This window comes from Pungitius pungitius, chromosome 2, assembly GCF_949316345.1.
Source record: "Pungitius pungitius chromosome 2, fPunPun2.1, whole genome shotgun sequence".
Classification (NCBI taxonomy): domain Eukaryota; kingdom Metazoa; phylum Chordata; class Actinopteri; order Perciformes; family Gasterosteidae; genus Pungitius; species Pungitius pungitius.
Window position 1 is genome coordinate 31,881,477 of NC_084901.1, and position 10,377 is coordinate 31,891,853.

At 43.3% G+C, this 10,377-nt stretch overlaps 2 protein-coding genes across 2 annotated transcripts; both read left to right on the forward strand.

Moving 5' to 3' along the window:
* The first annotated feature begins 1,150 nt into the window (after positions 1-1,150).
* LOC119211556 (cationic amino acid transporter 2-like) lies at positions 1,151-6,315 on the forward strand. Its single transcript, XM_037462548.2, has 12 exons — positions 1,151-1,186; positions 1,431-1,812; positions 2,298-2,453; positions 2,534-2,699; positions 2,803-2,939; positions 3,465-3,687; positions 4,461-4,597; positions 4,692-4,794; positions 4,877-5,010; positions 5,140-5,306; positions 5,395-5,503; positions 5,583-6,315. The coding sequence occupies exons 2-12, from the start codon at positions 1,443-1,445 to the stop codon at positions 5,711-5,713; spliced, it is 1,833 nt and encodes a 610-aa protein (XP_037318445.1). The 5' UTR covers positions 1,151-1,186; positions 1,431-1,442; the 3' UTR covers positions 5,714-6,315.
* A 711-nt stretch (positions 6,316-7,026) lies between these two features.
* LOC119211557 (platelet-derived growth factor receptor-like protein) lies at positions 7,027-10,110 on the forward strand. Its single transcript, XM_037462549.2, has 7 exons — positions 7,027-7,273; positions 7,543-7,703; positions 7,779-7,921; positions 8,030-8,181; positions 8,316-8,609; positions 9,062-9,201; positions 9,457-10,110. The coding sequence occupies exons 1-7, from the start codon at positions 7,192-7,194 to the stop codon at positions 9,661-9,663; spliced, it is 1,179 nt and encodes a 392-aa protein (XP_037318446.2). The 5' UTR covers positions 7,027-7,191; the 3' UTR covers positions 9,664-10,110.
* Positions 10,111-10,377: the final 267 nt, after the last annotated feature.

Genomic DNA, 10,377 nt, shown 5'->3' on the forward strand with positions numbered 1-10,377 from the left:
TCATGTGCGTAGTAAGTCTGGTTTAGTTAAGCATTACCCCCCATTTCCCCGGTAATAGCAATATCTCATCGTGTAAGATCTGCAGATAGGAAGCCTGACATTTAAGTTTTGCCAAAGGTACTTTGACCGTCCACACCGCTGCTTTCCCATCCGGCCCCTCCTGCCTGATAGAGTAGATGCCTGCAGTGACTATGTGAGCGGAAACATGGAGGAAAGCCCTACCTTTCACAGGGCAAGTATGCAGCCATGAAGGCTGCTTTGTCCGCCCCTGATTCCTTTACTCTCCGCGCCGTTAGCCTGGCAAGCTCACGCGTGTCCAGGTATGGGGAGGCGAGCAAGGAGGAAACCTCCAACAAAGCAGCAGTGATAAGGTCACATGTCACATGTTTCCAAGCAACACACGCGTGTAAACATACTTTGAGAACATCGATCGTTTTGCATGGTGTGACGTAGTGAAAGGCAACAAATCTGTGTACTTCCAAAATTCAGGCCCCTTGTAAAGTAAGTTGGCATAGATGCTGTAAAGGTAAAGTGTTGTTTCCTATAGCAATACATACCAATGTCAGACACGGAGGATATTTTCAGATTCTTGGTTCAGTTTCAGCTGCCGTTGGTGATGGAAAAAATGCAAAGTCATGGAGGAATGTGTACAATGTAAAGTCTTGGATTATCTTAAAGGCACAATCAGGCAAAGACCATCAAAGCCACTGCCCATTACAAGCATCAGTCAAGTTTGTTAAAATACAAACAAAAGAAAACAAGTGTAATCCCTGTTTCATTTTGTCGGAGTTGCACAGATGACAAACTGTACATCAGGGTTAGTCATTCAAAAAAAATGCCCTTTCATCAAAAAATAAGTCAACGCAACAAAAGTAATGTAAACACTGCGTCAGTGTGAGTGGAGTTACCCTCTCCGATATCCTGCTGCTTGTGTGATATCAGACTATTTGCGTAAAAGAAACCCACTTATTTGTATTACCAAAGACCCATTATAAATGTATATCGGGAATGTGTAGGTAATTGAAGGTTGAGTAAAGTGCAATTCACCAGGTGGGTGTTGCTTTTAAGCTGTGGGGGCGGTACTGAAAACGTCCGACATCAGCACTATGAAATCAGAGGGATGGTAAAGAAGTAATTAATTGTCTCTTCTAGGTGCCCCCGTGAAGTGGAAGATTATTCAGGACAGGTGAGTGAATCCATTTTGCTTTTTTGTTTTTATTGTAAATCCTGTAATATACTGTCAGTAATATACTTTAACTACATGTTAAAGTCTAATCTTGATTATGATAATGATAATGTCAAGTAAATGTTCTACCGTGTGAGCTAACCTGACAACTATTCACTGACGGGTTCACTGCTCTGCCCTTTCATCTCCACTCTTCTCCTCTTCCCCCCCCCACTTGTCTCTTGTTTTACCATCCGCGATCCAGGAGCACAGAAGCATGTCGTGCAGCTGGGTGAAGTCCTTGCTGGTGAGCCTGTCTCAAAGGAAGCCCCTGGAGCCGGAGGGGGAGACGTCCACGTTTAACCGATGCCTGACCACCCTGGACCTGGTGGCCCTCGGTGTGGGCAGCACCTTGGGGGCAGGGGTCTACGTGCTGTCTGGAGAGGTGGCCCGAGACACCGCCGGACCCAGCATCATCCTCTCCTTCTTCATCGCCGCCATGGCCTCCATATTCGCCGGGCTGTGCTATGCAGAGTTTGGGTCGCGGGTTCCCAAAACGGGCTCGGCGTACCTCTACAGCTATGTGACCGTCGGGGAGCTGCTGGCCTTCATCACCGGGTGGAATCTGTTACTCTCCTACGTTATTGGTGAGTGTACTACACATCATTTGTTTCACTTACACTAGATTATCTTCTCCATTATTCAGTGAGGTCGGTTTGATCCCTTTTAAATACAGTTTCCTACGGATAACATTTTTAAATATCGTGTGTCTTAATTTTTTTGATTTAATGGCTAAATTTCTTTGATTTTCATCCTGTGAAAAACATTTGACAAATGATGTTTAGCTCACTGAAACCTATAAATGATCAACCTGAAACACTCGTGAATGCTGACCTTTCACTTGCTCTACAACATGATGCCTAATGGCTCTTTTAAAACAGTTTCTGTAATAGGATTGTTCTTTTTATTGATATTCTTTTCTTTCAAAAATAGTCACCTATATTTATTGCTTGCCATTAACCTCTGTGGCGTTAAATAACAGAGCCATAAAATATGAAAGCAATGTCAAGAAAAAAACAGCTTCTTTTTATGACTTTGACTCAAGCTGATTAATTTATTGCATCTTCTTCAGGGACATCCAGCGTTGCACTGGCATGGAGTGGGACATTTGATGACCTCATAGGGGGGGTCATATCGAAATTCTTTGAAGAAAACGCCGCCATGGGCCTTACTGGCCTGGCCCCTTATCCAGATGTCTTTGCTGCTGTTCTCGTCATGCTATTGTCAGGTAAAAGTATAAAACCGTTGTTTGCTATGGTGAAGGCATTATTACAGGCTTTAAAAAAAACAACTGTCTTTCCTATGAAGGTGTGCTTGCATTTGGAGTGAAAGAGTCAACAACAATCAACAAGATCTTCACAGTAATCAACATCCTGGTGCTGGTGTTTGTGGCCATCTCTGGATTTATCAAAGGGGACATCTCCAACTGGCAAATCAGCAAGGAGTCCCTGATAAACGCCACAGCAGAATTCCAGTAAGAGCAAGAGAAGCCTTTGTGTGCGTTGGACATACACGGGGGGGGGGGGGGGAATTTCGTAGTATTGCTCCCTCCAAATATTTCTCCCTGTCCCCTGCAGAAATTTGAGCTCTGCGGTTAATGTGACAAGTATCTATGGAGAGGGGGGATTTTTCCCGTATGGAATCAGTGGAACGGTGGCCGGCGCCGCAACATGTTTCTACGCTTTTGTGGGATTCGACTGCATCGCTACAACAGGTGAGACGACAACGTCTCCCCATGAGCAGTGTGATTACGACATACGGTTTGATTTTTACCAGTAGATGAGATCCTCTGGCAAATAAACACATGACAGATTGAAATACTTTGAGGTGAAGCAAGCGGTTTTGGTATTTTTGGTTTGTTATTGCTATTTTGTCTAGTAAAATACCTAACAAATTAATAAAATAAACAGAAGCACTGAAAATTCCGGAGCTTTCCAGAGCTTTTCTTTTAGTCTTATGGTCTTCATCGGGGGAAGGAGTTTGCAAAGTTGTCTCTCAGATGGTTCAGTTGTTATCAAGCATGGAATTCCAGTTGCTTGATAACAACTGAACTTTCTCTGTGACAACTTAGCAAACTCCCCGATGAAGGTCATGAGATGTGTGATAACACAGTTGTGTTCCTCAAACTACAATGTAAATGACAGCCCTTTCAGTATTTAATTATAACATTTATTCTCTTGTCGTATTTGTGTGACCCAACAGCTAAAAATGTCGCTGATACCTTTGATTCTCTCCATAGGCGAGGAGGTGAAGAACCCTCAGAAGTCTCTCCCTCTTGGCATTGTGGCCTCACTTCTTATCTGTTTCCTGGCCTACTTTGCCGTGTCCGCTGCACTCACCCTGATGATGCCTTACTACCTGCTCAGTGAAAAGAGCCCCCTGCCAGTGGCTTTTGACTACATCGGCTGGGGTCCTGCCAAATACGTAGTGGCGGTGGGATCGCTGTGTGCCCTTTCCACCAGGTAAGAAACCGCTGGTGGTACAGGCGGGGTGTTGAGATATGAGTGGGGTGGGCCGGAAAAGCTTTGCTTTTCTTAGCCATGCTTTCCTTAATGTTGTTCCATAACCATTGCCATACAACTGGGACAATCACAATAAAAGACTTGACTTTTCCTTGGATAGATTGCCATGACATGTGATAGAGACATCCATGTTGCTCTCAGGATAAATTGTGGTAACTTTCTTTTCACCAATGAGTTTGGCGGCATGTTTCCCTACCGCCAAGGTCCAAGTCGCTCCCCCCGGCGCATCACAGCAAGCCTCGGCTGCTACATGCAGATGTCAACGTTCATGTACTTCTCTGTATGTTAACAAAAATGGGTCTCAGGGCCTTACCCCGGGGGCCTATTGCTAGTTGGAAAACCTCTTAAGGGAGGTGTCCAGGAGGCGTCCCGATCACGGAATAACCTCATCTGTGAAAGAGAAAGGGCTTTAAATGACATCAAGAATACAAAGGAATCATTCAATTCAATTCAATTCAATTCATTTTATTTTGTATAGCCCAAAATCGCAAATTACAAATTTGCCTCAGAGGGCTTTACAGTGTGTACACATGCAACATCCTCTGTCCCGAAACCCTCACATTGGCACAGGAAAAACTCATCACGTAGCTTAGTTTAGAATTGTCTTAATTCTGACATATGAGATGTTGTTTGAAACAACCTGTTTGTGCTGGCCTGTTACTGACAGTGTTTCAATGATTGTCGTCTGACTCTGTTTGCATCTGGCTCTCCAGCCTGCTGGGATCGATGTTCCCAATGCCCCGGGTGCTATTCGCCATGGCAAGAGACGGTCTGCTTTTCAAACCCTTGACCAAAGTCACTTCCAAGGGCAGCCCTGCCATAGCTACCATATCGTCTGGAACTGTGGCAGGTAGAGATATTCCAGCTGTTTTCATCAGCTTCTATGTGCATGTGGTGAGGTTTACTGACATAAGTAACACTGTATGCATCTTTGTCATCTTCAGCCATCATGGCTCTGCTGTTTGACCTGGAAGCCTTAGTGGAAATGATGTCCATTGGCACTTTGTTTGCTTACACACTCGTAGCCGTGTGCATCTTAATACTGAGGTAAATGTATTCCATCCACACACTGCTTTACTTGCTGAAAAAACATTTTTGTGATGCAATTTTGTTTAACTTCCCAATTAAGGTACCAAGGGGATGCATCTGAAGAAACAGAGCTACAGGTCACAGAATCAAACAGCAAGTTTAACCTCCTAAAGCCTCCTCCAACTGCCAATTCAACCACTTCAAAAAGAGTCACAATCTTGACTATAATCTCTGGTAAGCAAGGCAAACATTATCGAATAAACTGTGGCTTTTCCTTTTTTTTAAAGTATCTTTTATTGACCACCAATTTCATTGCTTTGCTGGTACATAAACTCTCTCTTTTTTATCTTGCTTGTCCTGCAGTTGCATGTTTGGTTGCACTGTGTGTCACCCTGACTCAAGCCTTAGATGCTCTGTCCCGTATGGAAGCATGGAGTCTGGTGCTGGTCTGTGTCCTCATCTTCATTGTGCTGCTGAACACTTTCCTCATCTGGAGGCATCCACAAAATTCTACCAAGGCAACTTTCATGGTGAGATTAGTTGTGTATCTGAGCTAATTAAAGTTCTAATATACATCAACGGGTAAATCATTTCACACTTTCTTTTCCCTGTTCACAGGTTCCCTTACTTCCTGCTCTGCCAATAGTGAGTACATTCATTAACGTCTACCTAATGGTCCAGTTAGGTGCAGAGACATGGATGCGATATGCTATTTGGATGGCAGTGGGTAAGAACTTATTTCTGCTTGGTTTAGATCTTTTAAGTTAGATGCTCAACTGTACTGACGCCCCATTTTCAATCACCAGGGTTACTCATCTATTTTGCCTACGGTGTCAGTCACAGTGTTCAGAGGCAGCGCCTCAGGACCCAGCAGACAAATATTGAAACCCCCAGCGAAAAAATGGACAAGGATTTCCTTAAAGAAGAAAGATTCTGAGCTGAACTGGAGAGGAATGGGTTGAGATGAGACTGATGACAGTCAGTAACTGTTAACTGATGATTGTTTCACATGCGGCTCTGCTGATGTGTTCCTGGAGTGCAACAGGTGGTCGCTGTTGAGATGCAGGCTAAAGGGCCAACTTGTTCACTTTTATTCCATTTTATAAATCCTAATTTATCTAAATATTTCCCGTGTCGACATTGAATTGATGTCTGACGCATTTTGGGGTTTGTTTATGCTTCCTGTATTAATGCCAGAATGTCCCAGATCTACCTTGAAAAAAAAGGGTTAAAATACTTTCCTGTTGATTCATATTTTTTTTAACACTTTGCATTAAATTGTAGAAATCTATTATCTATATCTTATAATTATGAATAAAAAAATAATTGTCTTTTATGCATTAAAATGTAGAATTACACTTTATAAAAGTATGGTGTAGGTACAAAAAATCTTGTGAACGATCCTTTTCTGTTTTCTGTTGTGTCTTTAAAGATCCAGTCCATCAAGTTTTAAGTGTAAATATGAAAAATGTACATGTTCTTCAATTATATATTGTAAATGTATTCCTCAATTAAAAAGAAAGAATGCAGTTTTCAAAAGGACTACAAACTGAAGGTCATTTTCTGCGTGGCGTCTTCATTAACAAACAATAAAAGATATTCAGTTCAACTCGGGACCTTGGATAAAGAGCGGGAGGCAGCTTACTACCCAGAGTTCACTGGGAACAAAGGGACCTTTCACGTCAGCTTACCTGTGTCATGTTCAAGATTGTGGCTCAGCTAATCATTCAAAGTGGAACGTTTACATTGTTCTCACTGGGTACAGCATGATATGGATTTAATCAAAACTGCAATACCTTGATATATTTTCCTCTTTAGAAACGTCATTTCACTAAGGTTGGTAGTTGGTGGTATAGATATACTAACAAGTGTATTCTAACCTGATGTCCCTTCTCGGAGGACTTTACAATCACTACAATACGTTATTTCAATGTTTCAAAGCCACTTTAAAAGGAATGTGATGTGCTTTAGAATGTTGATAACTCCTGCGCTTGTTTTAATTGTTTAAAGACATTAGCAAATGTTGGAAAAAGCATTTATTGGGCACCAAATGCTTTCAACGACATTTCCACAGTTTTCCTTGACTGGGTTGTTTTGATGGGCCGGACTCATGCTGCCAGCACACTTCCAGTCCAGCAGCTAAGCAAACAAGCTGTGTGATTTCACATGGAAGGGCCTCTGTCTCTGAGCCCTCATTGGTCCGGACAGGCTTGAAAGCCTCCATTCAGGAGGAATTTGGGGTACTAATGCCACTCTCAGGAGGAGGACTTTCCCTGGGTCTGGTAAACAGCTGACAGCTCACTTTGCGAGCTCTACCCTCCTCCTCTTTTCTCTGGTTTCTGCAGCCCGTTCCGTGTTGAACTTACACTAGCTGACAAGCTAAAGACCACTTTGATAGTATTCCACTGATCAATCATGCCATTGGGGAACTTTATGGGATCCAAGGGGAGGTGGGTGCTGAGCGCTCTCCTTATTTGTGCCGTCATCTTTGAGTTAGGTAAGTGGATTTATTCACTTGCTGAGCAATTATGTTAACATGTGTTCCTAGAATCATTAAGGAGGGCCAAATGCATGACATGACCTGCTCTAGATGTTGGCCTGTGGTGCAAAAAAAGAAAAACACGCACAGAGACACACATTGACTCACCATGATGCCAATACCATAGTATATTTTTACCACGGTATTAGGTATCAGTCACTTCGTATCATTAAACATTGACCTGTATCTCTGTTTGTGAACTATGATTTGTTCTGTATACGTTATAGCTCATTGTCAAAAAGACACACAAGAACGGAGGACCACACCAGGAAGGAAGCCCAAGCCCATCAAACCCAAACTTGGGAAATCAACAAATAAAGAGCCCATAGCTGTAACAGCCAAACCCAAGATCAGAGCTACAGCTGCAGCCCGGACTGTCCTCACCCAGGTATTCCATTTATGACACAATGACTCGATTTGTCCAACTAGAAATGATCTGAGTGATTTTGTGTGTGACACATAGGTGCTAAACAGAGGGAAGTTTAAGAAAGTGGGGGAAACTATAAGTGTGCAGACAGGAGACACCATGGAGCTGAGGTGCAGGGGCAAACCTGTGCAGTGGGGCGTCCCACAGTACCTGGAGGAGGACGACGATGGCCGCCTCAGGTGAGCCGAGCGGTCGATAAATCTTTATTTTGCCGGGTGGGCCGTTTAGTCTTCCAATGCCAGAATGGTGTACGTTTCTTTTCTGACCTCACTGTTTCGGCTCTGCAGGATTGTTCAACACCAGCGATATGGCGTTCTGACGTTAGTCAACACCACTGGTGCCGACACAGGGGAGTACACCTGTTTTCCTATGTACTGTGAGGACACGGACTGCAGGAAGGAGTACAACAAAGCCGTCAAGGTCTTCGTATTCTTTCCTGGTACAGTGAATGAACTTTGTCCCTGCTTGCATGTGCACTTCTCTGAACTGTAGGCATCCACTTTGTGTTCTCTTTGAGGCTAACAGGAAGCCTTTTCACATTATCGAGCCATGTCTTCTCGCTGTAACACTCAGACCCACACGAGTTATTCGTTCCGTCGTCCGACTACTACGAGGCCATCCAGCTGAGGACCAACTGGCCGACGCTGCTCCCCTGCCAGGTGACGTCACCTGAGGCTAAAGTGACTCTGCAGCGCGAGTTTCCCCCCGGGGAGGTGGCCGTGGACGGGAGTGAGATCTCCTTCAACGTCAAGAGGGGCTTCACCATCCACCGACCCCGGCCTCATCACGCCGGAGCCTTGTTCTGTGTCGCCAGTCTGGGCGACTTGAGGCAGAGCTCCACCAAGTACATGCTCATCTATGTCAACTGTGAGTCCTGACACTGTGTTTATCGGGAATTCATTTGACAAACAAAAAATATGTTTATCTGACAACTTCTGTTCATACAGAATTTACTCCAAATGCTGAAAGTTACGCTTGAATCCAACTCTTCCACCTAATTTAATGTTCAATTTAAATAGTTGAATTTTCATTAATCTCTTTTCAGTGCTTGAACAGAATCAACTAATTTAATTTCAACTGATAATTAAACGTCTTTTAGCACTTCTATTTGGACTTTCCCTGTAAGTATTTCTGCATTAAAACCGCACAATGTACAGAGGGCATTATACCTATGAAGTCTTTCTTTTAGATTTACAGGGCAAACAGTAAGAAAATGCAAACTCTTACAAAGAAACCGGCTGAAAACCTACGGCGGTTTTATTGCGCTGACTCACGGATGTCGATATTAAATGACTTTTTCCTTATCTCATTTCCATTAGACCCCATGGCTCCTCCTGCTCCAGTGATCCAGGCATCCTCAAGCTCGCCGGCTGTGGGGGAGAATCTGCGTGTCAGCTGCTCTGTGGTGGGGGAACAGGACGTGGTCGTGGAGTTCACCTGGGAATACCCAGGACAAGAGGTCAGGCCCCCCCCCCGGGCAAGAGGGATAATACGGCTACTGTTGCAGTGAACAATAAACAAGAACCAACTAAATAGCTCAAAACAGCTAAAACTGCGAGTGGTTTCCCTGTTTCAACACAAAATGCCACTTTAAATGAGAACTGCAGTCTCAAAATATTCACCCCCTTCATGAAGAGATTCTTTAGTACCTGATCTGATGCAAACGTGACGCAAAGTCACGTCTCTTCCACGTTGTAATGTGTTTTGGTTTCAGATTGGAAGGCCCCTGTACACGCAGGACAGCGTCACTCCAATCGGCGGAGGAGCGGCGCGACAGCAGTCTCAGTCCGTCCTCCTGGTGGACGAGGTGAGGGACGTGGACCAGGGAGCGTACACCTGCACCGCCGTGAACCTGCAAGGCACCAAATCCGTGTCCACCAGTGTGAAAGTGGTCCCCAAAGCCAAACCCAGGAAACCGTAAACCAACGAAGAAGGTGGAGACCAGGAGGTGTTAAACAGTAGTGTAATTACTGACATAAATATATAGGTACAACAAAATATCATTTTCTCCTCCTGAAGTGACTAGTGAAAAAACACTTTTTTCTACTTTTTTTGATTATGCATGACCACGCCCAACACGAGGGCCTATGAAAAGAAGCAGCAATGATAATAATATTATCATGAGCTAAAGGGGTTTTTTTTTATTTGAGGGTGATATGGTTTCTGTAAAAATCATCATCCATCATTTGTGATATTTTGTGGAATTGTTTGATTCATAATTATGATGTTAATTTACATCAATGTCACAATAATTATATGATCATAATTATTTTATTAAATAATTAACCAACACCAATTCCTTTCTAGATTCAGAGTACATTCTTTTGTGATTGAATTATCTTCGTTTTACACGGTTGGACTGAATAAATTGAATGACGTTGGAAATTGTGGTTTATATTTTTCACTTTTTTGTGACTGTTAATAAAATAAATTGTTGCAGCCTTACAGAAATGAGAATGGCATTTACCCTGAGAAGTATACTGTGAATAGCTGCTACCTGTGAAATAATACTGATAAATAGATTGGTACAATAGGCTCAAAAGTTGTGTGCGTCTTAGTTAGTTTTTATACGTTTTTTTAGGAGAATACAAAATGGTGTGGAGAGCGAAGGGGTGTTCATGAACCCAAACACCAC

Coding starts and splice junctions, on each gene's coding strand:
- LOC119211556 (XM_037462548.2), top strand. CDS start 1,443: ATGTCGTGCAGCTGGGTGAAGTCCTTGCTGGTGAGCCTGTCTCAAAGG. Junction 1,813..2,297: donor GTTACTCTCCTACGTTATTG/GTGAGTGTACTA, acceptor CATCTTCTTCAG/GGACATCCAGCGTTGCACTG. Junction 5,307..5,394: donor CTACCAAGGCAACTTTCATG/GTGAGATTAGTT, acceptor CCCTGTTCACAG/GTTCCCTTACTTCCTGCTCT.
- LOC119211557 (XM_037462549.2), top strand. CDS start 7,192: ATGCCATTGGGGAACTTTATGGGATCCAAGGGGAGGTGGGTGCTGAGC. Junction 7,922..8,029: donor GACGACGATGGCCGCCTCAG/GTGAGCCGAGCG, acceptor TCGGCTCTGCAG/GATTGTTCAACACCAGCGAT. Junction 9,202..9,456: donor GGGAATACCCAGGACAAGAG/GTCAGGCCCCCC, acceptor TTTTGGTTTCAG/ATTGGAAGGCCCCTGTACAC.